The sequence below is a fragment of the Anguilla rostrata genome, chromosome 4, assembly GCF_018555375.3.
Source record: "Anguilla rostrata isolate EN2019 chromosome 4, ASM1855537v3, whole genome shotgun sequence".
Classification (NCBI taxonomy): domain Eukaryota; kingdom Metazoa; phylum Chordata; class Actinopteri; order Anguilliformes; family Anguillidae; genus Anguilla; species Anguilla rostrata.
In genome coordinates, this window is record NC_057936.1 from 47,888,208 (window position 1) to 47,908,485 (window position 20,278).

The window sequence follows — 20,278 nt, forward strand, 5'->3', positions numbered from 1 at the left end:
AGGAGTAGCTAGGGCGTGAAGGCAGACAGCACCATCTGTCACACACCAAAGATAGCTGTTTATTCAAAGATGCCAGCTGATTTTGGAAAAGGGATCCAAAATGTTAAACAGTACTTATACATCATGCAACCTCCCCCATCAAGCTGTGGTTTTAAATCCTTTCTGTGGCACAAAAACCGGTCGACTCTAATTGGGTTAGGGCAGGCATGGGCAATTTAAAATACCTCAAGCATCAACACATTTTCACCTCTACCCACGTTCCTGTGCTTACCTGAAATCATTGTCAAAACAAGAAGTCATTTTGTTTGATGTTTCAGGTACTAAAAACACTAGCACCTGCACAACTCTGGCACTCCAGGTCTGGGGCGGACCATGAGCGTGCACTTCATCATTACGTGTTCCCATACATGCAGGGATTAAACCAACCAGGATGCAGGAAGCTGGACCAATCAAGCGGCCTCACAGCAGCCGTCTCTTACTGTCCGTCATCATCGGCCAGTCCTTCAGTGACATACTCTTTGAACAGAATGTCTTCAAAGTCTTTTCTGTGAATTGTGTCTGCATCAAAATGCCAGACTCTACGATGTGTATAGGCTACTATATCTGCAAAGCCCTTGTCCCTAAATAGACTCCTTTATATTTTTTGGGGACAAATTGGCCAGAGAATCCTATCCATATGCACAGTATACAGTGAAAACATACATATGCACATGCTTGAAATGTCCTTACGTTAAAAAGTGTTAATAAATATACTGAAACATTTAAGCCCTAAGCAAAAACATGATCAACATTTCATCAGTGAATCCAGAATCTGGATAAGGAGTCAAGACGTTTCAGAAATTCAATATTACGTTTCTTTAAACCAAATATATCAATGTTAGATCTCTTAAAAAGATCTCTTAAATAATTCCTGTCACCAACAGCTGAGAAGTCATGACAATATACTATTGTAGATTTTCATTCTTTGAGACAAAATAACCCAACACGAAAGGCCACATTTGGCAGAGACACAAGGAACTGTAAAAGAAACAAGCAGATAAAGGACTTTAACACACAGATAAAGTCAACTCCGGGCTGACTTCATGCTCGCAGCCGGCCCTGTGATTACAGTGCTTTCAAAGTGGTTGTTTATTTCCTTTCCTAAGACACGCAGGTAATGATGGCAGTGAGTGGCTAACACAGCATGGCTTGGTGCGTCCTGCCATGCTACGAGGATTACAGCAAGACGTCCTTACAATTCCTCCCGTGCATCGCAGCCGCCCGTCCGGCAAGCAGAGCTAATCAGGGGAGAGATTCGGCATGCTTTCGGAAAGTTATCAGGAAAAGTAGGAAGCATGCGATCCCACCCTTTCTGGAATATTCTTTTGTCTGAGCGGAGCGCTTGTGTCCTACACGTTGGCTGCCGATCCTGCGAGCTCCACAGCGCATTCCTGCCGAGAGACTTACCACATCAGACTCCTCGCTCCCCGAGGGGTACATGTCTGCACACTTAAGAAGTTCTCTTCAGATACTGCCCATGGCCACAGAGCAGGCGAGCAAACTTTCCTTCCTTTCTTTCTTGTAAACAAACAAAAAAAAAAAAGAGATAAGCCCCAAAAAAGAGCAAAAAAGCCAGTGCTTTTCAAAGCGAAAAGAGGAGAAAAGTTAAGAAGAGACTTACTATCGCACAGCTCTGCCCCAGCATGGAGAGCTCGAGTGGAGCCTCTTTCCCACGCTTAGAAAACAGCGCGACCGCTCGTGAGCCCTGAAAACAAGCCCCCCTGCTACCCCCACAGACAGCCAGTTAGGAAGTACGAGCTCTGGCCAACAGGGCAGGCCTGAAAATTCCAGAATGCAGCAAAAGCAGCTGCAGTTTATAATGTGAGTGTGTGTGTGTCTGTGTGTCTGTGTGTGCGCGCGCCTGATTCTCAAGTTGATGACTTGAAGAGGTAGCGCTCCAGAAGAGAGGAGGGGTGACGACCGCATTCTCGGTTGTTAAAGACGGTCACACCACATGTTCCTCTGGCAGTATTCAAAGAGCAAATTACAGGAAATGAAGGAACTACGGCACACAGTAAAAGGAACTTCCCATTCAGAAAAGCTTGATAGGCTAAGGAAGCCGTTCCTAAAATACTCTGTATACTGTGAGACAGACAAACTTTTTTTATACTGAAATGCATATACAGCTTTTCACTTGCCTTGCTAGCTGGCACTCCATTGTGGGCCTCTTCTTTAATAGCTTCACATAAATTTAAATTTACATTTAAAGTTTTAAAATGACATAAATTCAACAGCAAATTTGATTTCATTACAACGACAACAAAAAAACAGAGAATAGTGGAAAATGTCTCATCATTTGTCTCTAAAACAGGGATGATTTTTTGTCATCCGGTTTACAGGTTCAATGGTGGGTTTGCACTGATTTGAGACATATCACCAGCATATTCCAAACACTGTGCCGATACACACCCAGTTTACTCACAATCAAATAAGGGCCCTTTTCCAATGCGAGTCAGTAACTGACAAACAGCAGTCAGTTGTCTTTTGTTATACAGTGTGCCATTCCTTAAGTATAGGTAGCCACCGGTATCAATATTGTTAGTGGTAGCTACTGACTGCCAAGTGAGCTACTTTTAGAATGGCATATTTCTGTAATTAAGCAATGAAAGCTCATTGTACAAAAGATATTTTGATACCATCCAAAGAGACTGATTAAGCTCCTTTGATGCTATGCTAATAATAATTTGGTGCCAATTTTATTCCATTCATTGTTCTAATGGAAAGTATTTGGTTCAAATATTTGTAGCGCCAAAATGTCTCGGTTGGCATAAACAGATAATCACAAACGATGTTCCATGGACCAGGTCTCCATGGCAATCTCAAACAGTTTGGCCTAAGATTCACCCACCTCATCCCATCATCACAGTGATACTAACTAAAATCTGCAGCACACAGATTCACAGTCACAGCCATCTACATATTTACATATTGCAACAGAATGTGTAACCTTATGAATGACAATGCCAATCATTTGCTCAGCCACATCTGTTCCAAGCTTATCGATTGCTGTTCCTGTGACTCTCCATAGGTCTGACTGAGGTGTTTCAGAGCAGCGTAGTCAGTCGGTTATTATGTCATGGCTGCTAAACTCAATCGTGACACTGTGTCAATGTCCGCCCCGTGACTCTGGCACACGCTCACTCTGACTGATGACTAATTTCTGAGTTTTGGTTAGAATTCAGCCTGACTAATTTCTGAGTTTTGGTTAGAATTCAGCCTGAGCCAATCCGGCTAAGTGCTCTGCAGATCTGTGTAACTCCATGGCATTTATCTGCCTCACTTTTAAATTAGCACCCAGTTCAGACAAAAGTAACCAGGTGAAGTGAGTTAACAGTGTAACCACCTGTCAAATAGCATACTTAAGTACAAACTAGCATACTTAAGTACAAACTAACAACAAAAGCCAGCAGAGCATGTGTCTCCCCAGGACCCAGGTCAGGACTGCAGACTCCTGATCTACCAGCATTGTATGGCTGGCGCACTCATTTTAAGAATAACTCGAAAAGGGGCCTGTAACATCACATTTTTTTTTCTACTGTTAGCCTATATATTATAGATATTACAATAATCTGCTTGAAGCCAAAGCAATATCGAATCCCTAATCCACTAGCACGCCACTAGACCAATCGACTGCAGAAGGAAACACATTTGTGTGTTGCCAAAGATTCAACTCTCTGGAAGAGATTTTAAGACCTGAACAAATCAATATTGAGGTGCAATACCTGCTGCTGTAAATAGCCAAATAAGTTTAATGATTATGTCATTACAACACGAGTGAATGCCCATCAAAATATCTTCACTCTATTCTGGAGTGAAAGTAACAAAACCCTTTTAAAGCACTAAAACGCAAACTGAAAACAAAGCAGAACACTCCAGTGCAAAATACTGGTGTCGGCAGGCTGACACATTAGTCATTTCATCTTCCGCCGATGCCATAGCACACTGCGGTTACCATCAGACAGGCATCTCACCAGACATGCCTGCTTATAAATGGCAAAACAAAACTGCCACTTGGTTTATTTCATTTAGTGAAGCGTCAGAAGAGAATTTGCTCTGTTTTAACCTCTGCTCAGGCATCCGATGTGTGGTATAGGCGATCCCAGATATGTTTTATCTGCTGTAACCTCTTTTCCGAGGGTCATCCCTTCCAATCAGGGCTGACAGAGATTCCTTCAGCATGTGTAGCAGATTCCACCATACAAGTCACCTCCTACAGTATACAGACACACAGGTAGTGATCATAGGTCACCACAAACAGTTATTTTAAGCACTAATTGACACAAAGCAGAAACCCATCAGAAAGATATATTATATGTCACATTGGACCATTAAAACATTATTGCTGCCGCATTGATCATACAATAACCAGGGATGAAAAAAAATAAAATTAAATATTTAGATGCTATTTTATTGAACTAAAAATAATAATAAAGGTAACTGGATTACAAAGATTGCGCCTACTAATCTCCATCATTCCAAAAACGAACTGCCATCAATTTGAAGTTGGCATAACCAACACAGCACACCGTGAAATAATAGCAACTACATGTTTATTGAAAATTGACTATCACAATCCAATGACTGATTAACAGGGATGCTCAATATATAACAATGTAGTGCCATTAGCCTTGCAGTGGAGATTATCCTTTCATAGATCAAACACACAATTTCTAAATAATAAAATAAATGGTGTAAAACACAATAAGACGCTAAGAATATACTTGAAGAATGTTTTTCCTGAAAATAGGACAGTTAAAAAGATTCAATTGATATTTTTCTACCAAGGAAAGGAGGCATGAATACCTGTGGCTAATTTCAGCAGGAAGCTGATATCCTCATCCATGCTCAATAAGGCCATTTCATGTGCACAAGTAAAGATTTGACACACACGTTTGTGACATACTCTTTTAAGGAAGCCCGGAATACCAATTATAACACATTCTGTCCCAGGAGGGACTTTTGCTTTCCTGTTAGTGACTGTTTTGGGAAATGCACTTCCCTTAAAATCCGATGGTGTGTCTCAGGCCCTCCACACCAGATGCTTCGTCCGTACAAAAAGCTGACTCGATGCCTGGTTAACCACGCGTGCGTTTTTAAACTTAAAAGACCCGGGGAAACGACAGAGAAGGGGCAGGGAAAGAGCTCAGGGGAGCTGGGGAGACTCGAGTTCCAGACGGCTCGGCCGGCTAAAACAGGAATGCGAACAGGTGGCCCGGTTCGCGGCATTCCTCAGCGAGGCTGCCGCACTGTTCTAAAAACAAACGCTGCAGGACGGGGGGCGCGACAGGCTGCTTCATCTCACCGATCAGACCGCACATCTCTCCAGCGCATCGCATGCATTCCTCTCCCCCAACACAGGCCCCGCTTCATTGCTACAGCACAACATAATACTATATTAGTACAACTGGCACCAACATTCATGCAATCACGGAAGAATAATACATTTGTGTTACGGTGATAATGTAAAATTCTCTGATATCATAAGCTGAACTGTATCAATTAACTTTGTCTACAAATGACCCAATAATACCTATATGACTTAAATAAATACCTATACCGATGTATACTTTTTAATGTTATTTCAATTATGGAAACAACATTTCTCGACACTAACCTCATTATGTAGACATACATTGTTTTTTATTTTACAATTAAAGACAAAAATGCATGAGATTTGATGAAATTGGCCTTGAATGATAAAAAAAAACACCAAGACCAACCGCAAAAGTATGCCCTTGTTCTGCTGCCTTTTCATAATGCAGCAAATCTCTGAAAATTAATTCAGACAATTGGATGCTGGCAGGAAAACACTGGTGTAATATCCTATAAGATAGAAAATGCTACTATTGGATTACTGGAAAGCTCTCTCAAATTCATAGCATTTCCTCAGGGATTTTTTTGCTTTCTTGCCAGGAATCCAATCAGAGACAGAAATCCAATAAGATTATGGAGTACACAATGGATCTAAATCATTTAGGACAGATAAACAAAATAGGTCACGATTCCATTGTGTTTAATAATGTTGACATATATTCAATATGAAAGATTAATTCATTTTCCAGATGTAATTAAACCAAATTTTAGCACTGAAATACAGAATCACATTTGGAATTTGGCTTACAGTCTTGTCTAAAACACTTTGGGCACACACCAATAACGCTGATGAGATCCATGGGGGTTTTAACATGATTTCTTCATTTAAAAACATAACACTGCTCGAATGTGCAACCGCATTAACATCCAGACTTGATGCCAGATTTGAATCAGAATTCCCTCTTTGTGAGATTTGGATTTACAATATCAATATTCACCTTTAGGAAGCATACTTGACGGATGAAAAGAGTCTGGTTGTAGCAATTATTTATCAAAAGAAACCTTTCAAGCACAATGGCTGCTTCAGCTGTAGTAAATCAGCAATATAAATGAGGTACGGCCTTAAAAAAGTTTGCTTGCCTGGAATCAAGACTATCAAAACTTCAAAGGTAAATTCATTTAAAAATATGATTCTACTGCAGTATTCCAACCATTTTAATGCAATGCTTTGGGTGAAAGGAAACCACCAAGAGGCTATCTTGGCAAACCAAGATGTGTTGCCCACATATATTTAATTGCAGAATGATTTCATGTGCAGAGAGGGAAAGAATCTGCTCACAGATTCTGTCACTCAGTGCTCAGAAACTGAAACGCTAGCCACAGCTTTAGTTCCTGCGTTGAGTTTGGTCTACTAATCCAATTGATCAACTGAGTACGACGCTCAGGTGAGTTGTGCTGAACGTAAGTGAAGCCGTACTTCTACACTAAATAAAATGACATGAATTTGAGCTGAACGGCATATAATTTTGCATAAATCATTTACTGTACTGTACATCACGCCCAGACTAATCTCTTATGGGAATAAAACCCTGTTTTCAAAGTCCCTGATAAAGAGGACTCTGAGAATAGCTCACTGTCCACAGCTTGAACACCCTATGATATTGGCTCAGTCTATCACAAATGTGATATCAGCCAGGTTCATATTTTTTTCAGAACCTCAAGTTCTTCATGGTGAAACATTATGGTAGCCTAAAGCACGTAAAATTAAATCTTGACATTCACCAAACAAAACACTGGCACCTTGGAATTACAAAGGATTGTCACAGGCTAACCCAGCTCTGTTGATTCAAAAAAGATACCACCACCCAAAGCTATCCAGAAACGTGTCGTAATACAGTTCCTTTTCTGACAGCAGATCCTAATCAACAGCAGAGCCCAGAAGCTAGTGACAAAGCACATGCCTGCAAAACTGGATCACAGAAGAGATCAGCACAGTTCAGCAGTACCTTCCTGCAGTATGATAGAGGAGGACAAAAGAACAACCGAATAATAAAAAAAACATGCTTACCCGGGCCACAACCTGCTTTGTTCTTGGTGACATCAGATGTCTGTCTAGCATACTGTGGTAAATCCAGGAAGCTTATGGCAGTTTGGTGTATATATATATGTGTGTGTGTGTGTGTGTGTGTGTATGTGTGCATGCGCATGCACAAGACCACTCCTCATGCAGCTCCAGGACACTGTTCACAGGACAGTCCCAGAGCTGCGTGGGGGTGCCACTAACAGAGAATCCCAAAACAGTCAGACTGGGGAGGGGGGGTGAGGTATGGGGTGGGTGGTGGGGGTATGGACAGGACCCGGTCTGGGTTATCCAACAGAGTTGTTAACAGTCTCCTCCCACTCCCCCTACCCCTTATAGTTAGTGCTATGGCTGTCAACATTAATTAGTTGCCTGGGTGGGAGAATGTCTTATGTTTTTCCAGCCATGGTGACGTAATTGCTCCCAGTGCAGTCTCTGCCCTGGCATTTTCCATGTCATTAGTGCGATTCGCTGGTCCTAGCTAGCGGGTGAACTCAACATCTACAGCCCTGAGTGGCTCAGGACTCCAATTATATATTCATAAACACCTTATGAATTTACTGCCCACTAAAACACCTGGAGGGAAACCCCCTGCCCGCCCGCCCCCCGCTCCCAGTTCTCCCAGTGTCATCTGCTTCCTTTCCCTTTGAAAGCTCACGCTATACGCAACTTGATTGTGATGTGATGAGCAAAACATTTCGACAGGCAGCTATGTAAAGGACACCTCTATATCAAAACTGCAATAGGCAATTACAATATGACACACCCCAAAAAAGATCACTGTGAATCACATCTTACAGGCGCCTCACTTCCACCAACTTAAGAACAAACTGCCATATTTCTGTCACGTTTATCACACGTGTGCCGTTCCCTCACCTCAGACAAACATTAATTTGTCTATGTCTGAAATTAGAAATGCCAACATGAATACAACAGCAATAACACAAATATAATTTCATAAAAACTTAAATCCAGTGTATTAAGCTTATAACTAAGATTCAGATTTTGACGGGATGCAGTGTTTGTTTCTATAAGTGCTTGTATGTAAGTGTGTGCAAGGATGAATGTGCATGTGTGTATGTATGTATCTACATACAGTATGTGTGCGCGTGTGTGTGTGCCTGTGTGTATGTGTGTGTGAACACGTGTGTGTGTGTGTGTGTCATCACTCCCTTGGGTTCTAATGATTGCTTCTTAGAAAGGAGATTTAAAGGGCTTGCATCAATCCAGAATTTAGATAGGAGACAATTGCCTGGGCTTCTTGTATATGAACACTGCCACCACAGATCCATACATTTACTCATGCACCTTGCACAAAAAGTGAACAATATGTTTCCAGTACAATATCTCCAATACAGGGTCTATCTTAGACACTAACATAATCATCCAATAGCCATAAGTTGGCTCCCCACAGCTTTGGCCGATGCTAGCGCTACTTCTACATTTTAACAACAATAACAATTTAATTCACAATAATTTACAACAAGAAGCATAAGCTTTTCCTTAACTCTGCCAACAGTTAACCAAGGTTGTAAAATATAGGCTATTCGCATGTATTAAAAAAAGATTAGTTTAATTTGAATGAATGAAAATACAAGTGAAACCTCATACAAAGCCTTGACTAAATTCAGCATAACTTTACCGTAAGGGAATTCTTTACATCATCACATAATCCTTTAAACACATTTTTAATGGTATGTGTACACTCTGCGCATATATATATATATATATATATATATATATATATATATATATATATATATATATATATAGTTATGTACTCTGTAGTTATGTTGTATTGAACATTCATCAGTAAGACTGGCCATATATATGTGCATTTAGGCTTGGGGCCTTTCTGTGTGGAGTTTGCATGCTCTCCCCGGAGACTCTAAATTGCTCATACGTATGATTTTGTCAGTGAATGATGAGTGAATGGTGTGTGTCCCCTGCGATAAATTGGCGCTCTGTCCAGGGTGTGTTCCTGCCTCTCACCCAATGCACACTGGGATAGGATCCAGCACCCCCCGTGACCCGGCTCAGGATAAGCGGGTATAGATTAATGGATGGATGGATGGATATATATATATATATATAGTACCGTGCAAAAATCTTAGGCACCCTAGATTTTAAATATAATATATAGTATATATTTGGTCTTAGATGTTTATTTTTTGTTTTCTGTCTTCGTGTGTCAGTAGAAAAGAGCAAATTTGAGATTTCCAAACATGAATTTTCCAAAAAATGAAATTTTACAGATAAAGTAATATTTTAAGTAATAGACTACTTTTAAAAAAAAACTTGATCAAGGGTCTCTGGGATTACCTGGAGAGCCAGAAGCAAGGAAAACAGCCAAAATCTACAGAAGAACTGTGGCAAGTATCAAAATTTAACAACATACCAGCAGTTTTCTTATAAACTGCAGACAGTTACCTAAGAGAATTGATGAGTTTTAAAGGCAAGGGTGGTCACACAAACATTGATTTCATTTAGGTTTTTAACTATTTACTACTCTTTATATTATTTGTTTGATTCTTTATAACCTGCTCATTGTCATTATCTTTCTGGAGGCAGCTCTCAGCTATGCTTACGGCATTTTTTTGTTGACAGGGTGCCTAATGCGCTTGTCACAGTACTGTTAATACATGATAGAAGCAGGAGAGGAAAGCGTATAAGATTTGATGGAGAGGTGGAGTTTTTTTATTTTATTGCGCTTGGGACCCAGATATTAATTTGATATAGGCAAACAATGCATATGAGGTTAAAGTGCAGGCCATCACCTTTAACTTAAGGCTATTTACATCTAAATTGGGGGATCCAGGTAGGAATTACAGCCTTTTTTATACATAGGTCCCCCATTTTAGCTAACTTCATGCCACTGAAAATATATACATGATGACGAGAGCCGGGAGCCACAGCTTGTGATCCAACTTTCAATGGCATCAAATTGCAGATAAATCCAGCAAGCCCGGAGGACCAGGATTCCTAAACCCACGACTAAAGTCCATAATAATATACGCACTTAGAAAAGAAAAAAAAAAAACAGAATGTACAAAGCGGCAATCCCATGAGAACATGTGCCTGTTCTAGAATGCATTTTGACACTGCATAAGGGCATCAGAACAAAGGCAGCTCATTATCAAGCCACCTGAAACATCACACCTCCCACAGCATTCGTAAAGCGACACCAGGCATGTTCACCGAGCGGCGGGGGAGAGCGATACTTTGACAGAGAGGAGACGTTCGCTCGCTCTGTCCCTGTGCGTATGTAGCGCGGGATGCGCGCAGACAGCGCTGTGTAAAAAAGGCACAGACGGCTCAGTCAAAAAATATTCCTCCCATACGATTCATCAGCCGGTCTCAAGTGCAGCCTTCAGATTTGCTGAAGGGGCTCGGATACACTGAAAGCCTACGTGGGCCCGCGCCGCAGGGAAATGTGACACTTGTCCTTCAGACCCCAGATCTCATTTCAATACGCCCAGATCGCTCAGTACCTCCTCATGCATTATGATAATGTCATAATAAACTTTATTTCTACAGCACCTTTCAAAACAAAGTTACAAAGTGATTTACTCCTTAAGATAGTACAAAAACAGATTAAAAACAAAAGAATGGCAGCAACAGACAATACGACAACAAAAAGCTAATTGAACCAAGCGGAATAAAGATTAAAATATCATAAGGAAAAAGCAAATCTGTATAATTGAGTTTTCAGAAGATAATTAAAGATGCGTTGACCTGTGTCTCACTGGAACAGGAGTTTTAAACATGCTGCCATGATGAGCAGGAGGTCAGCAGGCTGCACCTCAGAACAGCAAACAGACAGATACTGCAGTTGTCCTGAACAAAATAAGATTAGACCTTGTATTCACACTTTTCATGAGGTAATCAACCAATAAGACTTGAATCTTATTTCTTAAATCTTCAATCCTTCCGACTCATTTTCTAAAATATGCCTGGACATATTTTACAAATAATTATATCCAATTCCACAATGATGATAAAAATGAATTAAGAGTTTTTTTTTTTTAATAATAAAAAAATTTCTCCACACAGCTCCAACACAAGACTGAGACCTACACAGTAAGTTTGTTTAAGTGTGCCTTCCAGCATTTCTAAGCCTACTTACCCCCTGTGCAGTTCACCAGCAATGAATGGGGCCAAAATGACTGTTCCGCCCCCTCAATAAGCCTTATCAGATTGTAAAGAGCATGCTGTGGTCCCTTTAACACAGTTACTGAAAGTGAACATCAGCACACCCGTCACAACAACACTAGAGAGACCATCGGCCCTCTCTCTTCTCTCCACCCCTGCTCTGCACACATTCACACAGCCAGTAGAAACACAGGGCAAGAGAGACAGGCAGGTACAGTAGCACAGGGCCAGAGACACAGGCAGGTACAAAAGCACAGGGCCAGAGACACAGGCAGGTACAAAAGCACAGGGTCAGAGACACAGACAGGTACAAAAACACAGGGCAAGAGACACAGGCAGGTACAGTAACACAGGGCCAGAGACACAGACAGGTACAGTAACACAGGGCCAGAGACACAGGCAGGCACAAAAGCACAGGGTCAGAGACACAGACAGGTACAAACACACAGAGCAAGAGACACAGGCAGGTACAGTAACACAGGGCCAGAGCAACAGACAGGTACAAAAACACAGGGCAAGAGACACAGGCAGGTACAGAAACACAGGCAGAGACACAGCCAATAACACAGGCACAGAAACACAGGCAAATACACAGGCAGTAACACAGGGCCAGGGACACAGACAGGTACAGTAACACAGGGCCAGAGACAAAAGACACTAACACAGGTACATGGACACTGGCAGAGACACAGGCAGTAACACAAGCACAGAAACACAGGCACAGAGACACAGGCGGTACAGACGCACAAGTGGCTTTACCTTGGCTTTCTTAGGCATGCTGTGCGGCTGACTGTAAGGACGGGCCCGGCCGGGCCTTTTTGCTCCTCCGCGGGGGTAATGAATAATGCAGGCAGGCGGTGTCCGTTCTGAGCCAGGTGAAAGTAAATACAGCAGGTGTCTGCGCAGCCTTCCGAGACCAACAAGCCCGGTAGCCTGCGCGGCGCCGCCAACTCCGCCTCCCGCGCGCCTCGTTAGAGCGGGAGCGCCGCGGGAGGCACCGTCAGACCGGCTGCCCCTTCCCACGGCGCTGTCCGCGGGGCCGGAGCGGCTGCAGAAACAGAGCGGCGCGCCGGCCCGGCTCGGCCGAGCGCGGGGGTGACGGACGCCAGGGAGCGGCTGCCCCGAGCTCCGAGCTCCCCCACCACTCAGTCTAAATTTGACACGCCTGCCGCCTGTCATTGGCCCTGAGCTGGCCGGCTAGAGGAGGGACGGCGGGACTCGCGTTGTCATGGTGTGGGTGCAGATGTCTGTGGCGTCCCTCCAGACGTACAGCCTGGTGCATGTGTACCCTCTCCAAAAAGCATTATGGGAAACCACAAGACAGCTATCGCAATAAAAAAATGGCCTGCTACACTAAACTGATAGACGATGGTACCAATTATGAAATAATCTTTTAGAAAACCCTATTATGTACTTGGGAATGATTTCTTACATCATTCAAGTTAAATATAAATACTGAAATAAAAATGGGAGCTTGGCAAATATTACTCTCAAGCCACTAAAAACAACACATCCTGCACTACACAGTGTGAAATATTGTAATTTACAAACCAGGTTGCACAGAATGCAAAACCAAACCCACATATCACAGACGCACTTGCCCTTATTTTAAACCTGAAGTGTGGTTCCAGCTAGCCACGCTCCAAAATCAGCAAGTACCACAGCGGCCATGTCTCAGCGCGTCCACCTCACGACCCGTGTTAACAGACAGCGGTGAACTTCAAGCAGGAAACGTAATCCTTCACCCGCAGCCTGCTTACAGGACAGAGCACTCGCACGCGTGGGGCGAAAGCAAGCGCTCGGGCTGAGCCGACACGCTGGCTGCAAAGAGACTCTCTGTGGGTTCCATGTGCTACACAAGAAAGGGCCATTTGAGTGAGATTAGCATGTGCCGGCGCTGGTTTCCGCCTTCACACTGCCTCTTTGCGGCGGTGTCTGGTTGTAAAATGCAACAGGATGCCGGATTTCCAGTCCACAGGAAGTCAGTGATTTAACGCAAGGACTTGGAGAGGAGAGGGCCAACAGCCCAGTGCAAAAATGCAGCATGTCAGCTTCCGGTAATTTTCCCACATTTTCTTGAAGGCACTAAGACTTAGCTGTCTTAAAGCTAAATAATTAAATCTATGAGCCACTGACTTCATCTATTTCACATTCTCAGCATTTACTTATTTTGGACTGCTAATACTAATACTAAAATATACACACATAAAATACAAAAATGCTCCATGAAAACTTAAATTAAAAATTATTTCTTATAAGCCTATGTCTATGTACAGTACAGGGATAGATCTTTAATTATCAATGAATCCCAACAAGTACCTGTTTTCATGGACCAATGTGAAAACGTAAACTTTTGTGTAGATTGACAGAAATATAGTTCGGCTAACAGACTGTACAGTAGTGTACTTCATAATTTTGGGACATCACAATCCTACCCCTCCAAAACCGTCATAGAAACCATTTGTAAACCCTACTACAAAGGGCTCCTGTTCCTATGCCACATTTTAATGTACCATAAAGAATAAAGCAACACTAAGCCAACACTATTGTAGTAATCATTCAGAGGCTACCTTTATGAATGGCTAAAAGCTCTAGAATGGTATCATGCATGTTGCAAGATTATACCTGATAATGTTATTTATAACATGGAAAATACTTAGAGGGGACAGCCCAGCATACAAAGAAGAACATTCCAAAGCAAGCCCAATGTAAACCAGACAGGTAGTTAAACGAGTAAAACTAATCTAAAATAGTGAACAAATTACAAATGTATCACTCCTTTGATCATACATCCTCTACACCCGCACTGGCTAACCTGTGGGCTAAGACCCACTAGCAGTCATGGAAGTGGTACAGGAGGAGCGCAAGACACAAAAAAAGTCTTACTGGACATAACACAGTTTCATTACATTACAGTCATTTAGCAGATGCATTTATCCAGAGCCAGTTACAATAAAAGAGAAAGAGAAGTGCATTCACCTGATTAAAACGCCTTCCAGTCACATCAGTCAAGTTTAGAGCTGCACCTGTTATCTGAACTGAAGTACACTATATGTGCAGCTATTTGTGCCAGCCATTATACATTTCAATGCCCTATCTTGAACAATTTAGTAATGAGATGGCCATTCTGATTCATGAACAAACAGAGGGAATGCTGGGAAATCCCTGCTGCTGCTGTCGCTGTCTCTTGCGGATATGATCAAAGAAATACAGCCTGCTATTAATGAACACACACGTGCTCACTACATGACAACAGCTATCAAGCACATACCTAGTTACCGCAGATATCAAAGTAATTAGGTGGCAGGGCCATTCAGGTGAATGATTAAACCTTGGACTGAGGAGACCGCTGCTCCAGGCCTGATGATGGGCACCTGTAATTAGCAGTGCTTCTCTGGCGCACAGTTCCCGTAACAATCCATCTCACAGGGCTCGGTGTTGCCAGGTGGGGAGCAGGTACCAGAAGAAGGTAACCATCTGTACTGTTGTTTTCTTAAATCAATAAAAATAAACACTAGCCTGCATTCTGCAGCTTCCCAGAAATCACTCACTCACTCACTCACTCACTCACTCACTCACTCACTCACTCACTCACTCACTCACTCACTCACTCACTCACTCACTCACTCACTCACTCACTCACTCACTCACTCACTCACTCACTCACTCACTCACTCACTCACTCACTCACTCACTCACTCACTCACTCACTCACTCACTCACTCACTCATTTACCACCACGGTTACACACGCATGCACACACACACACACACACACACTAATTGATTTCAGATCTAAATCAGCCAACTGCCCTCTCCAAGATCAGGAGTGAAATCTTAGCTATGCAGTGGCAGGATATGAACACCTCTACCTGCACATAATGAAAGAAACAACACCGTGTGAATTATATAAACAGGCATGAAAGTGTAGTAGTGAGAGTGCGGATCTGCGAGCCATTTAGATGGCAGCACGTGACCAGTGCCAGACTCGGCCATCTGGACCCATAATCCCCACACACCATTATCATTATTGATGTGGCCACTGTAGCTCTGTTGCTATAATTACGTCACTGCATCTTCGTTCAAAGAAACGTGAGGTCAACCACCACACAGTTACACTAGTGCATCTTGGCTTATGTCCAACTGTCTTTAAAACAATGGTTTTTTTATCGATAATGTGTTTAATCGATAATTTCGCACACAAATAATGTATATTTGTGCTGGCACAAGGGGCTTACGCTCACATATAGTGCTAGACAAGGGTTAAATGCATCTTGCCCATCTCTCATCTTCATTTCACGCACTTAATCCGAGAGGACACCTGCACTAAACAAACCCAGAGGCATATCATCCTGTCAATTTCAGCCGTACAACCGCTGTTCCCAAAAATAGGCATATCTCCACACATCAGCTCGGCGTCAGTCAGCAAGGGAGAGTGCATCAACCAGAAGGTTACAAAAAAAAAAAAAAAACAATACAAGCAAAACCAGAAAAGGGAAAATGGAGGGTTTCAGCTCGGGTCTCTCGCTTGGAGACTCTCAGATGCGAAGGCAAGGTGTTGGAGGGGAGATGAAGATGAGATCATGCACGCGCACCATATGGGACCTCTCTGGAAAATGGAGCACTGCTTCCCCTCAGGAGAACAGCGGGACTGGCAGCCTCCTTAAGACTGTCTACAGTGGAAGCGTATAGTCGGTGATTAAAAATGATAATTATATCACAATATTACAAACACTCTCCAACATCTCTCAAATGACTAAATCCTTTTAAAAAAAAACAATAAAAAAACAACTGAATTCCAAACATTTTAAAAGCACTAAAGGGCTTTTAAATCTGTTGGTTTGATTGCCAAGAGGATTACATCACTCCATAATATACCCTCAGTCACAAGAAATTGAAGAGCAAAAGAAAAAAGATGTATTCACAGCGGTAAAATCCCAGTGAATACATTCACTTTTTCCACTACAGAAACCCGGTAAAACAATTCAACACAAGGTTCACATTTCATCAGCGAGGAGAGAATTCACTGCTCCGCATTACAAGGACACAGACTGGGGTTACAGATGGAAAATCCTACCATTAAGAGGGACTGCTCACAGAAATTCCAGTTATTAAAATGCTAGAATACTTACTAGTAATACTTGCTAGAATACAAAATTCATACACTACCTCCAAAAGAAAAGAGTCTGTTTTTTAGGCCTTCAAATAGGCTAGGCAATGGAAACCTTCATGGATACAGAATAACAGTGCTGAGACAATTGTGTTCAGTATACTGTGAGTGTGCTAAGTATCTGTCCTGTCAGTGTGCTCAATATCTGTCCTGTCACCCAACACCTTTGAAAAGGTTAGGAGAATGAGCGATTGTGACTCAACACCATATTCATCCGTAGATGTGGGTAACAGAACAGGGATTAGATGCACTGCATCAAGAGAAGCAATTATGATATTGTCACATGAACTGAAGCCTGTGCAAGACCCTTCTGTAAGCACAATACCATGAACACGTTAGCAGAACCTGTTAGCGAGCAACAGTCGACAGAAAAAATGTCATAACATTGGTCATATTAGGCCATACCGAATGAGGACAGCTTTTGGCTGACTATGCAGCGTGCTGCATTCTGCAGCAGTAGAGGGGAGCAGAGGGCCAAAGAGCGCAGGGAGAAATAAACTGCAAAACAAAGCGCTTCCGCTTCCCAAAGGAACTGGCAGGAGAGTCCCTGCTTCACGCGGCGCTGGACCCTCTAGCGTGACATCATCAGCGCTGCACACAATCACCAGCGCGACAATGAAACGCATGGCTCCCGCAACGCGGTGTGTGTCAGAGGAGAGAGCGCGCAGGTCACTGGATCAAAGCTATCGCCGCTTCATTTCCCTAATGCCGAAACGTCTGCGGGCGATGAGGAGGGCTGCCTATACTGCCCCCCACCCCCCCCTGCTGATTACATCTGAGTGCTTTCTAATCTCTCCAGCTCCATCTGCGTTTAGCTAAGATTCGCTGATGAATCTGGCCCAGAATGCCTGGCATTACTACACCCGCCACATCTATGGATCCAACTGACACAGGCTGCCCCTACCCCACCATCCCTGGCCACAAACATCCACACACGCTAATCCAGTCAACATATACACGTGCACACACATACACACCCACACGTACAAAATCTCCCAAACACACACAAACAAGGGCACATGCAAGTGCAAACACATACCGTCATGCACGCATGCATACACACACACGCATGCATGAACACACACACATGCACAAAGCTTTTCTGTCTCCTGCTCCATGTCCATCCCCTACACACACAGACCCTTAAGCTTCTTAGTGAAAGGCAGTTGCAGCACCGTGCTCTAGTACACAACACAGCCAGCTAGACAGAGGTCAGGGAAGCAGAGGGGATGCTTGATCGATGTCATTACACACAGTGACACATCTGATTGGCTGCTCTCTAGCCATCCATATGTTGAAAATTACACTCTGGACTAAAGCTCAGTCCACTGCTTTCACAATGGGCTGTAAGTGTCAGCATCTCCATACATTAAAACTGAAGTTTTTTATAATAACTAGGCTTTGTCGGTTCAATGTAACATACAAACCCTAACTTTATGGAACCACTTTATCTCTCCTCGACTTTCGTCTGTGCACAACCTCTTCATTTACAGAACTAAAAACAGAAGCAAAACGTTCACACATTATGCGTCTACAATAATGCCTAAAACTCTTTTTATATGTTCATGTTTGAAGAGTACTTTCCCCTAAACACACAGAGCAGACAGGGTGATATTACAGAGAGCAGGATTGAGACAGATTTCCAAAAGTGGGCATGTTATAGTTATATAATTTCTAAATCTGATGGTTACTCTAAGCCCTTTTTCTAGTGATAACAACTGGCCTGCGTTTGGCATTACACAATAGCTGTGCCCTGGACTACATTCATCTGAGGGGTGTGTAGCCTCTGTCCATGGAGCTTCAAGAATCAAGTAAAGTTATGAAGATCAAGCTCAGGATGCAGTAGAAGACTCATCCAAGCAGATCCATATACTATCAAAACTTTGGAAAAGATGGACATCCTTCAAAAAAATAATAAAACATGCGTTTTGTATATAATTTCATAATTACAGCACAGGCAAATGAATCACATCTGAAAGGAAACACACAAAATTGCAATTTATTTGAACCATATAAAATTTAAGACATTAGCTCTGAGCACATCGATGCTGTGAATGAAAACCAAGACCGGTGAATCCGGGACATTTTTAACTTGGTTTAAAACTGAACACCGTGCACAAGAAGTGCTTAGATTACACTTTGTCAGGTGACAATTACAAGTGCAGGTGTTTCGAGGCACAGCAGAAGTCAAAGACAATGCAAAATCTGTCACCAACACCTCCCACCCACCCACCCCCGCCCCCCCCCACCACACTCCGCTCATTCACACCCACGTTCCACGCCACCCGCACCCCGCCCCACTCCCACCCTTCCAGAAAGCCGTACTCACCCAGGAGACATTTTTGCTCTTTGGTGGTTTGAGCATGGCAACATGCAGCGAAAGTGTGACCAGCAGCAGCCCCTGGCAGCATGGATTTCCAACAGCCGGCCTCAGCTGTCCTCCGGCCCCCCCGCGGCAAAAAAAAAATCCAATTATAATAAAAACAAATACGATAAAATTTTAAAAAATAAGAGCGTAAAAACGGAAAGCGACACGGCGTTAGTTCAGCAGGCGAGCGGGAGCCAGGCAGGGGCGATCGGGCCGGGCGGAGTGGGGACGGGGACCCATGACTCGTCAGCGTTCCTCGCGTTCCGAAGCGCCTGAGACCGCACCGACATCTGTCCGGGGCGCGGCTGACGCCCAATTAAAAAAAGGGGCCGCCTCAGCGGGGCGCGGGAGACGCGCCGACGCCGCGCAGCCGCCCGTGCTCCCGGACGTCACCCGCAGCCGAAAGCATCTCCCTCTTGGATCTCCTCCTGCTGCTTCCTGTTCTTCTCCTCCTTCCTCTTCCTCTTCCTCTTCCCCTCTCTCTCTCTCTCCGGCGCGATGGCGGCGCTGATTGCGCGTTCCGGCTCCGTGTGTGCGGTGTCACTTCAGGTCTGAACCCCTCCCCGACATGTCACGGCAAACGCCCAATCACTCAGCGCGGCTTTGATGAAAGCTTTTCAGGCCGGGCTTATGAGAGCATTAAGACATAAATACCGGAGGGAGCGGCGCTAGGGGGCCCTGGATGGAGCGGGAGGGGGGTGGGGGAGTGGGGGGGGGGGGGCGGGTCCGTGCCGCGCTGGGCTGGGCTGGGGGGGTAGTCCACGAGGACTGCAGAGCACACAAACGCAGCTGTGAAGCTCGTCCCAGGTCTGCGTCAACAGAGCGCAGTCCAAGCAGGTACATCTGCCTTCCTCTCTCCCTCCCTCTCCCTCTCTCACTCCCTTCTCTTATTCCCTCTCACTTTCACACTTTTTTGTTCTTTCCTATTGTACAAACAACAAGACTCTTGCTGCTGTTGAAAGGAGTGTGGTTTCAACAGCAGCACACCTCTCTCTCTCGCTCGCTCTCTCTCTCTCTCTCTCTTTTCCTCTCATTTGCTCTCTCTGTTCCTCCCTTGGCTCCTTTGGGGGTTCTTGCCTGATGCTCATGCTCAGAGCTGGCACCTGTTGTCACAGCATCCACGCTGAGGGACAGGTAACCTGATAGCCAATAAGAAA

General features: G+C 43.7%; 1 protein-coding gene across 9 annotated transcripts in view; it reads right to left on the reverse strand.

Moving 5' to 3' along the window:
- Nucleotides 1-20,278, reverse strand: part of cacnb2a (calcium channel, voltage-dependent, beta 2a) — an 88,511-nt gene that overhangs the window by 39,811 nt on the left and 28,422 nt on the right. For 2 of the 9 annotated variants that reach the window (XM_064332839.1, XM_064332838.1), the window contains exon 1: nt 12,344-12,799. The exons of 2 other annotated variants lie outside the window; for them this stretch is intronic. In XM_064332839.1, the coding sequence (XP_064188909.1) occupies nt 12,344-12,763 (420 nt within the window). In that variant the 5' untranslated portion in view covers nt 12,764-12,799. Of the gene's footprint in view, nt 1-1,446; nt 1,638-1,660; nt 2,223-7,420; nt 7,623-12,343; nt 12,800-19,082; nt 19,721-20,278 lie in introns of those variants that run through there. 5 more of the 9 variants (XM_064332847.1, XM_064332845.1, XM_064332842.1 and 2 more) reach the window with 5 other exon arrangements.